At 35.6% G+C, this 17,989-nt stretch overlaps 1 protein-coding gene across 1 annotated transcript; it reads right to left on the minus strand.

Annotated features, from left to right (window-relative positions):
- Window positions 1-4,157: 4,157 nt before the first annotated feature.
- Ifng (interferon gamma) lies at window positions 4,158-7,631 on the minus strand. Its single transcript, XM_004861087.2, has 4 exons — window positions 7,423-7,631; window positions 6,142-6,210; window positions 5,868-6,050; window positions 4,158-4,391 (listed from the first exon to the last, which is right to left on the minus strand). Exons 1-4 carry the CDS (start codon window positions 7,534-7,536, stop codon window positions 4,263-4,265), a joined length of 495 nt encoding a protein of 164 aa, XP_004861144.1. The 5' UTR covers window positions 7,537-7,631; the 3' UTR covers window positions 4,158-4,262.
- Between the last annotated feature and the right edge of the window lie 10,358 nt (window positions 7,632-17,989).

A 17,989-nucleotide genomic window follows, 5' to 3' on the forward strand; every position in this document is an offset into this window, starting at 1 on the left:
TTTCCCATATTTGACCAGTAGGATTCCCTTCCAGCTGGTTTCAGTGGCTTTAACCATGCTTTTAGTATTGTCTGAATACTTCTCACTTTCTAACCCAGTAAGGCACTCCTGGTACTTTCCCACCCCACCCCTGAAAGTAGCCAATTCTCCAAAAAGTTGTGGTTCTTCTTAGTAGAAAATAATAGTTAGAAATCAAGACATGGGCACTAGATGTCCTCATTGATACTGAGATGTTGTTTCTCCCAGGCCCCTCAGTGAATAGAGTCAAGGAATATACATGCAAACAGATACTTACATCTATTTTTTCTTTCTATTTCTCACTATATTGAAGATCATAGGTTCATACTGATACATCCAATTCAGTATTGTATGGTTTATTATCATTTTCTCCCTTTCTGAACTGTAACTTCAACAATGAGCAGCCAAGCTCCCATTATCCTTCATATATTTACTTAATCAGTCCTCTGTGAGGAGCAATATTTCATCTGTACTAACACACCTTCTCCTGTGTTGATGCACTACTCCACTCTGACTCCTCGTGCTGGACCATTCAAACACATAGATGACCTCCATATCTTGCTTGGACTGTGAGTCCTGCATCAGGCTGTTCTGCATGTGTTTTGCTCACATTCTGACTACCCTTGTTCAGACAGCCCCTCTGTGATAGACAGCATAATGGCTCTCCAAAGATGTCTATATCTTAATTTCCAAAATTTGTGAATGCTACTTTATATGGCAGAAAGAACTTTTCCAGTGTTTAAAATCTTGAGATGGTGACATTATCCTGAATTATTCAAGTGGTCCCAATGTAATCACAAGGGTCCTTGTAAGAGGGAAACGGGGTGGGGGGAATGATTAGAAAATGCTACACTGCTGGCTTTGAAGGAAGAGGAGACCACTAATTCAGCCAATTCCACACTCTGGAAAAGGCAAGGAAACAAATTCCCTATGGAGCCTTCACCAGGAATACAACCCTGTTGATCTTTTGATTTTAACCCGCTGAGCCTAATTTTGTATTCTGACTTTCAAAGTGTCAAATAAAAAGTGTGTATTATTTTAAGCAACTAAGTTTGTGGTCACTTACTACAAAGGCAACAGAAAAGAAATATTTTCTCTTTCCCTTTCTAAAACACTCTTCTCATTCTGCTCAAGCCCAACACTTTCCAGGCCAGGTTTCCCCCACATGTGCACGCTTCCACTGCACTCTGAATTTTACTCCCCACATTGGGCAGCCACAGGTGAATACCTTACTCTGGTGCACCTAGCTGATTTAGAATTATATTGTTCAGAATGGGAAAGCTTAGGAAAAGAAGAAAAAAGGAAGAGAAAAAGGAAATTGATGTCTAGTTTTCAATCTAATAATCAAAAATTACACCACTATCCGGAATGTAGTAGCTATCTCTGAAAGTCACTAAGGGTGAGACTACATACATACACATATAAGTATCTATGCACATATATGTATGTATGTATTCATACATGTGTGATACATATCTGTATTCATATGAATAGGTATGTTCGTACATATATGTATTCATATGTATGTGTGTATTCTCTTGCACATTTGCATGTATGTATTCTCTTGCAGGCCAGTGCCCCTGATCCTAGAGAGATACCTACCCCTACCAGCATTAGGAGAGAAATCCTGGCAGCTCCCAGGTCACAGAGACTAAAGCATAGTTTGTCCCTTCTGCAAGCCCCATGACATGTCTGAGACATGGCATGAAAGACATGACCTAAAAGAAGAACAATACAATACAGTCATTTATAACTACTGCATAGGCCCGTCTCCAGTCACATTCTCTAAAGAACCTCTCCCCCGTTCCACTCTCTGCTACCATCATACCACATACACAATTTATTTCTTTCCATGTCTCAGAGTCCAGCCCAAATTTTACCTAGTCCTAGACTAATGATTCCTTTAATTTCATTTCCAATTGCATGATTAATCACTTCTCATAATGATGTGCAGCAAGAATTCCTAATGCCTTCCCCAGAGGTATGATCTGGTTCTATGCTGTAGACAGGACAATCTCACAATAGCCCTCCATCTATAGATATCATAGAGTCCATATCAGTCAATCTTGAGTACTAACAAGAGTAAAGACAATGACAACATCTGATATCAGTTACAATCATACCAAAATTAGCCTAGATATTTTTCTATTTTTTCTCATCAAAGATGTAAAACTTTTGAAATCAGATTTCATCCACTGTTACTCAGTGATCAAAGACTAAAATGATCCCTTTACTTAAACAATTTCCCTGGATCCTACTATTGTGGAAGGGCCAACTGAAACCATTAAGAAGGTAATCTAAACACCCAGCCTCTTCTGTCCTTGACACCCTCTTGTATCAACACGATATGTCCCAAAACCAGGAGAAATTATCTCATTATCTGCACTATCCTTGTTTATGTCAGTAATCGAAAGAAGTCCAAACTCACCACACATTCCTACACACATTTCCTTTCATGACCTCTTGTCTTAACATCAGCTTACTGAGTCTTCTGTAATTCACAGTCCACTAAACTCATTGTACCCCCAACCTCCTCCTACTTAAAAGATACACTGGCTCTTTCCTAAGGGCACTTCCCCTATGTCCCCCTTAAATGGTGGTTGTTTTTCTTTTCCACCCTTGTGTTCTGCTGGCTGCTCTGTTAACACCAAGCATCTCCACTTTGGAATTTTTTGCAAGGGTATACCTCTTGATATAATACAAATGTACTTCCCTTACAAGTGCTTCTTCAAATGTTTTCAATGAAGGCAACTATAGTCACTTGATTTAAACCTCTAGCCCATCGACTTTACCCCACTTACAGTATTTCCAGTTCCTTCATTCTGTGCTACTTTTATTATTTTCCTACATCAATCACTTTCTAACATCATGTAATTTATTTACGTATTATATATTTTGTTCATTGTCTATTTCCTCCTGGCTCAATTTCAAACTCCCCATGACTAAGGTATTTTAAGCATTTAGGCACATAGTAGGTATCCCCAATAAATACTTTCTGAGTGATAAAATAAACTCTCACCATGTATTATTAGAAAGACACAATTACTTCTTTTTTGCAGGCAAGAACACTGAAGCTTAGAAAATATAAATAATTCATTAAGGATCACACTCCTTGCAATGTCATACCCAGATTCTAATCCAGGTTTCTCTCTTCTCTCTCTCTCTCTCTCTCTCTCTCTCTCTCCCTCCCTCCCTCCCTCCTTCCCTCCTTCCCTCCCTCCCTCTCCCCCTCCCTCCCTTCCCTCGCTCCATCCCTTTCCCTCTCCCTCTCTACTCTCATACTCAATGGTATTTTCCCAAAGTGGGTTAAGAAGGAAGACACCAAATTGAGGGAGGGTAAGGAGATGGAACGAAAGTATAGAAATAAATTTCTGTATGCCAACCTAAGCAGTTTGGACTACTTTGCATAGCAAGAGCTCTGAATAGAATGGTGTCATAATTAAATCTATATCTTGGAAACATAATTCAAATAGCTGCCAAATGGAGCAGCAAAAGCCAATAAATTGCTACCAGAGGAAAACATCACTTTGAAAGGAGCCTAATGCAATGCTAAGATTTCCCTGCTAAAAATTACTGTCTTCCTTCTAATTATTAAGTATGTGGTTCATTTGCCCAGGTCCTCACTAAGAAAAAAGTCTGACGCAGCATGAGTATTTTTAAAATTATACTTTATTCATATGTATTAGAAATTGATAAACTAAACAAATGAGTTACTTTCCATTTGGGTTCAATCACAGTTGTCAGCAATATTTAGAAGCACCAGGTGTGAAAACTCCTGAGATGCTGTGTTTTTACCAAGGGACAGGCCATATCACCTGACATGTTCAAGTACTATCTGACATGCCATTAAAGCACTGGCTCAGAATACAGACATGTTCTCAAATAGGCAGCAACTAGATGGTGTGGTTTTATCTATAAGTGTTTCTTGTATCATCAAATGAAATAAATACACAACCCCCAGGGTCTTGCTCAGGTCAGCTGCTTAGCTGGCCCCTGAGATAGAGCTGGAGCATCACACAGTCTTCCTAATTAGTCAGAAAGGATAAAGGGACAAAAGGAATAGTTACAGTATACTAGAATCATAAATAATATATATATTAATAGACATTCATTTTCATTATATTAAAGTTGCTATTAAATATTTCTTGATTAATGAGTAAAAATATATTCTCCATATAAATAATTTTAAATATTAATAAATAGATTTTGATTTAAGAATTCAAATATTGTAAGCATCAGGACACTTATTTAGATGCTCTCCGGCCCCGAAACAACATCTGACTCCTTCTTCGTTTCCGCTGGTTCGGAGATAGATCATCCATCACTTTTTTGAGTTCAATGATGGCTCGGCGCTGGAAATCCACATTATCTACCTAATGGAAACCAAATAGCAAAATTATTTTCAGGCATATGAGTCATCCAGATACTCACCTTTCAATATCATAGTCAATGAAAATGGAGGTATTTCTTTTTTAAAAAGTGACTCTGAGTCATAATATATTAATATACAATATTCACTTTTTATCAGGTGAGGCTACAATGATAATTGAATTGCCAGTTTTGCCATCATGTGGTGGGATACATCACATGTCCTTAACTTTACTGCTACAGAATTGTCAAAATTATATAATGAAATAAGGCCTGAAGTGAAGTGGGGGAAGGATGGGATTGAGTTCTGCTCATGTAATAACTTTGAATCTGCCAATAAGACCTTAAGAGACTTATCCAAGACTGAAAGCAAGCCAGGGCAGCACCGAGTCAGAATCAAGTGCTTTCTCAGTCTCTAGCCTATGGCCCAGTGAAATCTAGTGCCATTTCTCCTTTCTGACCCTGGTAGCTTACACAAGACAGGAGACAGGCAGATATAGTGAAAGCCTGGGCACAAATCCTCAGGGCACAAGCCATAACAAAAGCCATATCTCTCATTCCAGCCCATTTACATCAAAGTCAAAGCCAAATGATTTTGGAGACCTTTGTCTTGTACATAAAGTTTGGAAAACATGATGTCTTTATGCTTCAAATTTATCATTCAGGTTCTAGAAGCCCTAATTTAAGGCCTCAAGACAATTTTATGAGATAAAAATGAGGAGCCTAGGGATTTCTCCACCTGAGATTATTAGAATCTGAATGGATTATTAGAATCTGTAATGGAACAATCCTTTAATAAGTTGTAAATTTTTTTCCTAAAAAAAAAGAGCATTCTCACTTTTAATTGGGCCACATAATCTGAGAGGTAACCAGATATCACAGTAAGATGACTCTGCTGCCTCCCCAAAGTTTACACCTTTCTGTGCTCTCATTTTCCACACATAGCACTGTGAATTTTTAGAGCAAGGTGACTATAGAACTTATGCAATAACTCAGTAGGTTCCTTTTGAGATGAGGAAACTGAGACCCAGCCAGGCATGTGATTCATTTGATGTCACAGTACCTTGGTGGCCAAATTAAGAGAAGAACAATTTTTCTCACCCCCTCCCACTGCTCTTTCCATAAGACACACAGCCTTTCCTCCAAAGCAAGAGAATTTCCATCACACAAGCAACAAACAATGAGAGGACTTCTCACTACTTCCCTCTATTACTTCCTCTACTTCGTTCTTGCTGGATTTATCCATTCACCTGCCTTCTATGTAACAGTTTCAATGCCTGTGTTCTTCCAAGTAACATTTAAATGACTCCTATACTGACTTTTAAAAATCACCCAAAACGTGTGGAATTAGTAAGGAAAAATTTCAGCCATAGGTTCATTTCATAGCCTTAGCAAATGTTAAGTACCTAATTTCTTCTTCCTGAGAATTAAATTCTGTGCAAAAGCTTCTACCATGAAACAAAAAATTGAAATATGCTCACTGAAATTCGAGTCAGGCTTTGGAAGACGTCCAGTTTGCTGCTGTTGCTGTGGAAGAACTTAGCGATGATGTCTTCCTTGATGGTGTCCATGCTCTTTTGGACAATCTGGTTGCCTCCGGATTTTTCAAAGAGTTTGAAGTAGAAGGAGACAATTTGGCTCTGAAATATTTTTTTGTCACTCTCCTTGGGAGAAAAGAGCATTAAGAGAAGACAATGTGAATTTATTCATCAGAAAATAAGCAACATATCAGCCAAATGGGAATGCTCAGTTTACCTCTTGGCAATTCTTCAAAATGCCTACGAAAAGAGTTCCATTATCTCCTACATCTGAGCTGCTTGCGTTCTGAGAAAAGATGAAAAAGTTTATTTATAATTAGTCCATAAATTGTCTTAAAAATACCCAGTAAGCTTCATTGAACTCAGATGTTGAAAACAGTCATTGATTTCCTTTTCGACCCTTCTATTTCATTCTAACAATAAATATTCCTAAAAGCTTTTATGCTAGATTTAGCCAAAGACTATTGTCCTCTTTCAGCTTTCTCAGTTACTAGTATAACTCTTAAATTGCAAAGTCATAAATGATCTCAACAAGACTGGTGACACTTCAAATGTCCCAAGTAACTATAGTGAGAAGTTAAAAATAAAAAGTAAAAAAGTATCTTCAAGCTTGGAAAAAAAACACCCATAGCAAAGTCATCCCACTAAAATATATTGCCCCCCTATGGTACAGATTTTGGTAACATCTACCGGTACCCTCCTGAAAGGTATTATCATGTCACTTTTTAAAAAATAGTTCTAGGTACATATGTTTGAGAGAGATTTGATTTACACCATAAGAATAAAATAGATTGTAAATGCTTGAACATTATTATAAGAGCTAAATTTTGGATAAATAATAGATTATTCAAAACGAAAAGACTATTTGCATTAACTATAAATAAAATTTAAAAAGAAATATAAAACAAAAAAATTTAAAACCCTAATCCAGAATCCTCACAAAATCTCAGCAAGTGACAGACTTCAGGAATAATTCATAGGTAATATACATGAAGTACTAAAATTTTGAAATCACTTCTTGAAGAAAACAGCTATGAGCCAAAACTTCAAGAACTTCACCTTCTTTTACTTTAATTAATACATTCTTTCCTATCGCTATTTTAATGCTAACATTGACCTTTTACTGTCACCTTCCTAGTAGTCTGGGAGATCAGAAACTAATAGTCAATCACTTTTTCAATATTGAACACTATTTAACTTACCATAATTTTATGGACTTTTGCCACAAAATTATCGAAACCATTATGCTTTATACCCATATCATGCCCATCTTTTGAAGGATTCATGAATCCCCTCTAAGTCTCTATATCAAATTGGGCGGAAGGTTAAGCAATATATAGATTATTTAATCAAGAAACATCCCACCAACAATCAGCAAAGTAGCATCACATCTTCTCAAAAGAACTTTGGACTAGAGATGACAGTCTATCAGATAAAATAAGTCAACATTCAGTCATTTTTTTACCATAAGCAAGTATTATTAAAAGAAAATACTTACAAAATAGTCCTTTAGAATGTTTATTTCTTTTGTAAATCTTGACTCGCAATAATAGGTAGAGAAACCCAAAATGATGCAGAGCTGAAAAGCCAAGAAAGAACTTGTATACTTCATTGTCTCAGAGAATTGGGCTAAAGAAAATGAAATCAGTAGCTCCTATATTAAGTCGATCAGGTCCAAAGGACTTCGCTGAGCTTTCCTTTCTAATGGCTGATCTTCAGGTGATCAGAACAATGTACTACATCTCCTTTTGCTGTTGGTATTTATACCTATTGAAGTTTCATTAGGATTACGTATTTTCACAAGTTTTTTTTTAAGATGAGATGGTGACAGATAGGCAGGGATGCAAGTTAGTTTGTATTAATAACTATGGTTTTGTGGCATTTTGATGTTGTAGTTAGAGTTTCCTTTCAACTCCTTGGGTCCTTTGACGATGAGACAGGCCCATTGTGCCCACTTGTGCCATTCTTGTGAGATCCTTTGAAAACACTTTTACTTCACACCATTCAAGGACTGGAAATTTTTCTGCATCTCCCCCTTTTACCCTTGTAAACCTGACTCCTCATCCACAGAGCATATTGATCATTTGCTTGTGGTTGGGAACAAGTGAAAAAGGAAATTCTAGGGCCTCACAAACCTTTACAAAGGGGAAGTCTTTTCAAATTTTTCTTGCAAATGACCAGAAAGCAAAGAAAGAGTATGGTTAAAATAAAACAATGTGGTAAGAGAGTCCTTCCTCAGAATTGGCTAGTAAAATATCTACCACAAGTTTCAAATTACTCTAGTCCAGCACTGCCCAATAGAAATATAATGCAAGTCACGTAGGTAATTTTAAATCACCTAGTAAATTCACTAATAAAAGTAAAGAGGAAACATGTAAAAATTGATTTTTTAAAATATTGTATTAATTCAACATATACAAGGTATCTTTTCAATATATATCAATATACATTATTAATAAGATATTTTCTATTGTTTTTGTCACTCTAAACCTTTAAGGTCAAGTGTATGTTTTGTGTGTATGGCACATCTCAATTTGGACTAACTTCTAGGAATGTAACTCCATAGCAGACCACTTGCCTAGCACACATGAAGCCCTATTTCAACCCCCACTGCAGAGAAGATAAAAAGGAAACAATTGGGACTAACCATGTTTTCAAGTGCTCAATAGCCACACGTGGCTAGCAGCCACTATAATGAACAGTGTGCCTCTAGACAATCAACAGTTCCAAATAATCAATAACAAGGGAGACATTTTTTAACTTTTTATTTCTTTTCATCTAAAAAACCCCCCAGAATTCCTCCTTCCCTCTTCAAAATGTATCAAGTACAGCACTTAAGGATGGTGCAGTAGACCCTTTGGTTCCAGCCTACCTTAATTTCTAACTACATTGTGTAGACTGAAGTATGGTGGTTATGGACACAGACTTTCAATTATGGCTCCACTGGGCTATCGAGTAAGCATCTTAACTCTTTTATGACTCAGTTTCCTTATCTGTAAAATAGGCTTAATAACAGTATCTCCTTCTAGGCTTCAGTTGAAAATCGTGTGTAAGGTTAAGCTTCCTGACAATTATGCTCCTTGTCAGGAAGCTTAACCTTACATACAAAGAGTTAAATTAAATGATCCACATAAAATGGTAAGAATTTTTCCTGGCATAGTGTAATCCCTCAACGAATCTTATCCATTTTTATTTAGGCATATTGAGTGACGAGTTATTCCTTAAAATCCACACTGAACTGTGCTCATGTAGTTTCTTTGGCCTAAGTTCCCTTTCCCCTCACCTGTGCCCCTCAAAATAGTACTCAACCATCCAGGCCCAGCCTAAAAATCACCATCTCCATGAGTTCTCCCAAAATAATCTTACTGAAAATTAATCTCATATTCTCTGTATTGATCTAGCACATGGTTCATATTTTTCTTAGAGTCCTGATCTCTCAATCTCATATTAGAATTAGTTACTCATAGGTCTTTCCCAATATTTAACTGAGTTCCTTAAAATCAGAAATTCTTTCATTGTTTCTATGACATCTTTTTTCTTCCCTAAGACTTTTTAGCAAGGAGTTTTCTGATAGATGACACTGAAATGAATGTAGATTTGAATGCATGCTTAAGGATCTGGTTTGAGTTACTTGCCTCAAGTTCTAATTTCAGTGTTACCAGGACTAACCTGTAGGAAACTCATTTTTAATGAAATAAGATTTATTATTAATGTTAGAAGCATGATGCTACATTTCTTTAGCCAACACTTGCTGACTAGGACAATTCCATGTATTATTTTATGTTTTTAAAAAGCCTATTTTATGTTTTAAAAAAAGACAGAAAGGTCTTTAAGGATCTATCTTTCCAAAGAATAAACAAAATTTTTTTAAAAATCAGAACATAGCCATGAGATCAAAGCCTCCTGTTCTTAAGTGAAGAATGTGGAAATTATATTACTTCACACAAAACTTTATTGTTGTTCTTTCTAAGGAAAACATGGTCCAGAGGATGTGTTTGCAGAGTCCTACCAAAACTTTGAGACGGACTGCTGGCACTCAATACCTTCCTGAACACCAATAACCTAACTTTGAGTCACAGAGGCAAATATTCCAGACTTTCTGGAGATACATAAAAGTGAATTCTATCCTTTTCACAATTCATCCACTGGAATATAGTTTTGGGAGAGAGGAGTTAAGAATAATGATATCCATAATGGTGAATTGTATGCAGCTCCAGCATTTGTGTGCCTACTCAGAATTGTAAATATGTATTAAGAATATGTTCATAATGTGACCAGATGTTTAAGTAAGTAACTACATGACTAAAATCTAATCTCTAACAACTCTTGATGGTATGACCAAGCACAGAATTATAGAGATCAGATACTGTTATAGAGATTATTTGTCTCTTCACTTTTTAGATTAGTAAATCAAGACTCAGAAAAAGCAGTGATATGTTTAAATTCATTCAGCTGCTCAAAGCAGAGCTGAGTCTAAAACCAGAATATATTCCTTAATCATCCCGTCTCCTAACTGGTCAATACCCACTAAATTTATTATATGTTCCTCTGTACTTGATCTTAGCCAAAAGGCCGAGAAGCAATTGTATGTTCCTCTAATTATGTTAGATATGTGAGTTCAAATAAATAACCTCTATCAGGCTTTGGTTTCTGGAATTTTTTTTCTTCTGTAGAAATTGTGATAGTCACACTTTAACTCTTCAAAATACAGGAGGACTAAAAACAAAGATTTTGAAATTCTTGGCCAGACATCCCACTGGATTCAAAGTCATGAGCATACAGCCTGTGCAGTCTGTTGGGGCCTCAACTTGGAACAACTCATACATGGCTTAATGCTCTGTTGCCACCTTCTTGAAACTCCTAATCATTTTTTAACAAGGAGCCTATATTTTAATTTTGCATTAGTTCCTGCAAATTATGTAACTAACTGGTCTTATACCCAGTCAAGGAAGTAAATCATCTGCTATTAAGTTTTCATCTTTGAACATATAATTCTTTAGTATAGAATGTTGTCACTATAGCAATATATACCTTTATGACCTTTTCCTGTCTTGTCAACTTTCCAAACAAAGAAATTTCTCTCTCTTTTCTGTCTGTAAAACACCTATGTTGTACATGCAAACTAGAGGTTTCACACCTTTTTGGTTCAGCCAATACTGAGACTGCAGAATAATTCACCCTCAAGATATCCTTTAAGTTTTTCAAAGCCACTAGGAGCCAAGGTGTGACCATATTCGTAAAACAGAGGGGCTGAAAACTTTCTTTTTTCTTTTCAGCTAGACTGTCTTTCTGAAAACTGGCTATGATTATTCAGTATGCGTCAGCAAGATTTCAGTTGAATCTCATGCTATCTTCATTCTTAATTGAGTAGATAGTAAGACAAAACTTACACCTTGGTTGCCCTTTTCCTCTCTGATCAGCAGTCACATCCCTAGCACTCACAACCGAATTATCTCATCCTGACTCTGGTGTAAATTCTTCCACTCAGTATGAGTCAATATTGGATCCATGCTCCCACGCTATTCTGACTCCTGGAACTCCTGACATCATGAAGGCTGAGCCTACAGAAGAAGCATGACATACACAATGGAAGTCGTGCGGAGTCAAATTTCCCCCACAATTTGACTCATAATATCCCATATGTTTCAGGAAGGTTTTCTGAATCCCCCTTTTTCATTTGGACCACCTAGGCAACTTTGAAGGGTGCTTCAAGTAAATTTGAAGATGCTATCAGTACAATCATCAGTTTATAATATTGTCGATTTTATGCCAAACAAGATTGTACGTGACAATCTAGGGAATTACGGTCTGCTTTAAAGGTCATATTTTTGTTCCTTAAGGAATTAAAAAGCACTTATTGAGTTCTTGACATAGGGTTACCAAAGAAGGATATAAAGTTTGATTGTGAAAATATGTTTATATCCTAATTTTAATTAATTAGTATGTCCTTACTGAGCTCCTCCTATATAACCATAACTTTGGGGATCACAAAGAAGTTAATAGTAAGAAAATTTGATAGCTCGAGTTAATTCTTCTGTACCAGTACCAGGATAGGGATTCATGTTCTCTTTTTCGCCTCCATGTATTTTCTTCCCACTGAGTTCCTATGTTTAAGAGGACTGATTATTGGTAAGAGGAAAAAGCCATGTATTTGACATAATGCATACATTCATTCTTCTCATGTCACTAGCAGATGTCATCAATAAGTTAAGTCATTCTTTCCCATTAGATTCCAATATTAACACTGAAATCACAGTAGATACTGCCTCAGGATTTCAAGATTTCATTTTCCTGGTTTAAGCAAATTTTATTTGGTGCTATGCCTCATATAGATCTCTGGCTGAGTTATTTGGATCTACAAAGAAGTAAAACACACTATCTCTCCCTCCAAGAAAATCAGTATTAAAGAAAAAAATTACAACCTATGAAGTAATGTAGAAGAACTTTGGCCTAAAAGCAAGGAGTTCCCAATTCTAGTCTTGGATTCTTTTCAATACCATATCGGATTTTGAGTAAAACCTTTACCCAGGCCTGACATCTCGGCTACATCCTCTTTAAAGTGAAAAGATAGACCCAGTGAATGCTATTTCTCTCCATTTCTAAAATTTTGTTTCCATGGCTATGACTTATGACAAGTATAAGACATTACTAAAGATTAAGGTTAAATGAGGTAAAGGCAGTAAGAGATTTAGAAATTTAAAGATAAATAATTATCTGAATGATGGGAAAGTTGGAAAATTTCAACAATGATGAGTCTGAATTTAGGCTGAACTTGAGCTTTAAATTTGAACTTTGAAAAATACATAAAATTCATAAGAAAAGATATGGGATAACATTTAACACTTGCACATGACCCTCCAGCCGTGCGCTTTTTTAACTCAATTGGCTCAGGAAGTGTTTGTCTTTTGGATGTCCCTAAAAATGCACTATTCTTAAAAAATATGCACATTTTTCTAAAAAAAGACTGACTACTCTACCTCCCATCATAAAAGTTCCATACAGAAGACTGGCAGATTTACATTTTTTCCTTAGACTGTTTGACAGAGGAATTCTGAATCTGTGATTCCATGAATAAGACTTTTTCTCATGAAGGTTTGATAGTTAATTACTATGTCCCTAATCCCTAAACTAATTCATGAATTATCTAAAACAAATTCCTATCCATTAGCTTGCCAGATGGAAAATTTTTAATGATTATTATGTGGGAGATCTTTTAAATTAAAAAAATCAAAGAATACAGAAAAACAGGCAAATCACTTATGATTTCACTCTTCATAGGTAAATACAGTTAGCATTTTGATACAAATTGTTTTTTTGTTTTCTAGGTACCCAATGCAATATCACACACAAAATTGTTCCCCAATAAACTTTTGTGGATTAATTAAATGTGAGGCAAAATGACTCAGTTAGGTAAGCCCAAGACTCTGAAATCATGTTGTGTGCGTTCAGTCATGACTTTCTTACTCTGTTGACTTTGAGTGAGTTTCTTAAATTCTCTCTGCTTCAATTTCCTCATCTATTTAAAAAGCTAACTTAAATAGCAGCTGTCTCAAAAACTGTCATGAGTATAAATTATGTCAGTGGGTGTAATGGTGCAATAATGCACATATATTAAGAGCTAAATGGATGTGCAGTCAACACTCCAAGTGTCTTCTAGATATCCAGATCTAAACTCTTTCCTAGGGAATAAAACACTTCGCAGCCCTTTTATCTCAATTGTATCTTGTGATTTTTCTGATCAATTTACTCTAGGCCTAGGTGGATGGATCACTTCTGGGCCAAGGACAATGAAAGCCCCTGGTAATTCTTCCAGCTCTCTCTTCCTTTGCTGTAATAATGATGGAGATAACAAGTTTGAGGACATGAAACTGCGGTATATAGAATACATGTTGCATCTATTTTCTTTCAAAATCTCTAAAATAATAGCAAAGGCATAAAAACACTAAAAATCTTCAAAGGAAAGATGCATGAGATAACAGCAGATAGGAAAGATGGAAAAAAAGATGATCAAGTAGTAACTGACTTCAATTTTAGTTGTTTTTACTGTGGCAATCACCCAAGTACGGGAATTTAACAAGACGAGGGTTAGTTTACATTGCAGAGCATCAGAAGACGCAGGAATTGAGGAGAAGTAAGTTCACATTAGGGTTGAAAATGGGACAATTGATTGCAAATATATATATATATATATATATATAATAAAATGTAGTTAAATTCCTTCAAGCCCACTCATCCAAGCCACTTTCTATTATATCTGGTTTGAAAACTGAGTCTACCTTTTAGCAAGGTTCTAGATATTTAGCATAGCTAAAACATAAATGAGTACTTTGATAAGATTAGAAGTTAATTGAAAACCATCCTACTAAGCAGTAAGATCACTAGGTTTCTAGAATGTTAAGTAATGGATGACTAGAAGATTCCTCTCCAGGAAATAGCCCTAAACATACTAACAGGGCTTTCACAATCAAACATACCAATTTCAAATATAACATTAACTTGAATGGAACGAAGATAGTATAGAGAAAAGATCAACATAAAAAAAAATGGAAAAAGTAAGATTTGTGAAATAAGAGTATTTAGAAAAGAAAGTTTAAAAAGCAACAGAAGGGCTGAAAGACAAAGTAAGGAAATCTCCAAGAAAGAAAGAAGTGACTAAGAGCTAGGGATATATTAAAAATACAGGAAAACAGCTGAATAAAACAAGCTCCAGAAAGAGAAAAGAAGTGAATGAAGAAAGAAAATTATCAAGGAAATTACTTAAAATTTCCCATAGCTGAAGAACATGAGTGATCCAAGAGAAAATCCTATGAATGCCCAATAAAATTAGTGAGAAAAAGATTGACCTCGAGATGCATCATCAAATTGAAAAGAATCTTGAATAGAGAAGACCCTTAAACTTCAAGAGAGAAAAAACAAGTTTCGTACGAAGCAGCAGGAAGCATAATTCCCTCAAATTTCTCAACAGCTAGACTGAAGATAGAAGTGGAAGAGCCATGCCTTCAAATAATAGCTTAATAATTCTGAATAAGATAGTGTTGAAACTAGAATATCATACTCAACCAAACTATTAATCAACTGTTAGGATAAGAACAATTTTCATTCATGCAAAATTTCATAACTTCATTTTTTCTGCATCCTTTCTCCTAAAGCATCTTGAGAAAGTCTAGAAAGTGCTCAACCAAAATGAAAAATTATATCCAGGATGACCTAAATCCAGATAAACAAGAACAAATACAGAAAAAAAGCTAGGAGAATTTCCAGCAGATTTAGAGGGACATTCCAAGAAAATGAATATAAAAATCTGAAGGGATCTGAAGGGCTGAGGAGTCCAGGAGGGGGCATCCAAAAAAAAAAAGTCACTAATAATAACATTCCAGAACAATTTCACCTGATAAGATTTTGAGGGTGGGATGATAAATTAGTGATGGATATGTGGAAAACTAAGAAAGCCAGACAAATAACGTCAATTATTAACTTTAAAAAACACATTGTGTGTGGAACAAAATATTATGGTGTATAACAAATATTGTGAATAATGTTCAGTTAATCATTCTAATGCAGATTTTACTCTCAAAATGTAATGTATCTATATTGGGAAGACAGGAGAATAGGAGAAGCTAAACATATGTATATAGGATAAAATAAATAAATCATAATTTTCTTTTGTGGGCACCTTATAGACACTATCTGAAACCAGAAAAAATCAGTGCAAGAAATTTTTAGTGATATAGAACTAAGTAGAAATTTAGTTAAGCAATGAGGCTTAAGAAATTGAAGATCATTTTTCAGATAACTGTGTTAGAAGCATAAGCACATAGACCAGAAAGCTGCTAAGTTTTTAAGTCTTTTGGTGTAAGTCTTTATAAGTTAGGAGTCTTCAAGGTCACCTTACTTTCTTAACCAACTGCAATTTCAGGGGCCCCCAAGGCCACTTCCATGTTCAAGAGCTCATTATTAAGGACTCACAGAACTCAGAAAAATGATTATATTCATAATTATTTAGTTTATTACAGCATAAGAACCCAGACTAAAACCAGCAAAGAGGCTCGTAAGACACATCTTTGATCAGTGGAGCAATGGAAAGTGATCTTCTTCCAGTAATGATGTGTAAGAATATCCATGAAATGTTGCCAACCAGAATACACCTAAGACTTAGTGTCCAGTTTCTGTTGATCTGGGTCACATAGACATGGTGGACTGCCTGTATGACTGACTTTAGTCTCCAGCGCTTCCAGAGATTAATCTCACACTTGGACCCCCAAGTCCCCACCATAATGACATCATTGACATAGACCATCTGGCATGGCTCAAAGGCCTTAAGTAAACACAGACATGCTTATCAGGCAGGAAGTTCTAAGGGCTTAGAATTTACATCCCAGAATTGATGGCAAAGATCAAACGTCTCTATAGACAAAATTTTACTTCCCATATAATACCCATATTTTTAAATTTTTCTGTTTTATACAGTTTGTTCTGCTATAATATGTAGAGGGTTCTATTGCACAATTTCTTCATATTCAGTTGGGGAATAGGAAAATTCTGTTGGTAAAAGATGGAATTAATTTTGGTTCATAATGGATTTTCCCAGCATATGAAAATCTTAAGGAAACCAAGTACAATTTTTCTCACAATCAGTCAAAAAGCCTTAACAATATTTGGTTTTTAAAAAGCTAGAAAGTTACAGAAGTGTTTTACTTTGATGCAAGTAGTACTTTGGTGAATCCAAAAATTGCTAGTTCTACTTTCAGTGTCCTACATATTTGCTTGCTGTGCTGTTGTTGTGGTTGCGGGATTAAAAGTACACTATGGAACCAAATGTAGTGCCAACAGGTGAATTTCCCTTTGTACATGTCAAGCAACCTTTGAAGGGACTTCTTTTAAAAAAAAATCACAGTTACTTCTCAACTGGATTTCATTTCTGTTCATGTTTTATGTGCCAAAGTGTATTGGACTTGAATCTCTGAACACTGTAGACTCACTAGAAGACTGTTCTGATTGTTACAAGCTGTAGTGCCTGAAAACATTCTTGAGCTGATTGTCTTAAAAAATGAAAGATCTCCAAAGTCAAAGCATTAATTATTTTAACAAATTAAGGTTGAAAGCTCTGGGCTTCCTTGGAAATGCTGCACTCTTTGTGTTGTCCATCATTAGTGCAGTTTGAATGAATGTGTGTTTTTCAGAGGTCTTCATGTTCACATTTTAAAATGAGGTGAATGGCCTCCTCTTTTGAGCTTGGATTAATTTTTAATTTTATTTTATACAATAGGCAGGCAGCCCCCTGTTCCTACATTTAGAAGTATATACCATATAAATCTGTTCTATAAATTGTGTTTATAATTATGATATGTCTATCTTATCCTTAAAATCCTTAAATAAACCTTTTTTATGTGCAAAAATATAATTGTTAAACCTTCAACTATCTGGGAAATACCAAGTACCAAGAAGCAAACAGCAAAGACAGAATAAAAACAAGGAATTAATGTAAATGGGCTACACCACAAATGGGATTTTTAATTGGGATGTAAATAATCCCTTCCAGGAGCAAATATTACCAGGCCCTACATCTCAAAGGAGGAAGCAGCAGCCCAAGTTATAAGGTTGCAAAGAAGAAATTCACTATGGTGATAGATGGAAACACTCCCTAGAAATTTAACAATGTGTTATTTTGATTCATATTTTCTTGTTTTTGTTAATGATTGGATTATAAAGTTCAAAAAGTAATAAATGGTATCTTAGTCCACTTTTTACTATTATAACAAAATACTTGAGGCAGGCTAACTTTATACAAGAAAAAGATTTATTTAACTCTGAAAAGGCTGAAAGTGCAAACAGGATTCACAAACTCTAGTGAGAACTGCCACTTAACATGTGGCAGATTGCAATGGTGGAAACATGGGTAGGAGGAATGGATCACACCTTCCAAAAGGGAACCAGCTAGAGACTGGGATATCACAATCTCTGGAGTGTGTGACCACAGTTGATCTAAGGACTTTTAACTAAGCCCCAATTCTTAAAGGTCCCACCTCCCAACATTGCCATGCTGAAGACCAAGCTTCCAACATAGG

This window comes from Heterocephalus glaber, unplaced genomic scaffold, assembly GCF_053883595.1.
Source record: "Heterocephalus glaber isolate CG9 unplaced genomic scaffold, H.glaber_assembly_v1.0 deba00001569, whole genome shotgun sequence".
Classification (NCBI taxonomy): Eukaryota; Metazoa; Chordata; class Mammalia; order Rodentia; family Bathyergidae; genus Heterocephalus; species Heterocephalus glaber.

Bases quoted from the DNA above. Each gene is read 5' to 3' on its own strand.
- Ifng (XM_004861087.2), bottom strand. From the start codon at position 7,536: ATGAAGTATACAAGTTCTTTCTTGGCTTTTCAGCTCTGCATCATTTTG. The intron at 6,051-6,141 runs GTAAACTGAGCA...TTTTCTCCCAAG, and splicing joins TTTTGAAGAATTGCCAAGAG to GAGAGTGACAAAAAAATATT. The intron at 4,392-5,867 runs GTGAGCATATTT...GGTTTCCATTAG, and splicing joins AAAGCCTGACTCGAATTTCA to GTAGATAATGTGGATTTCCA.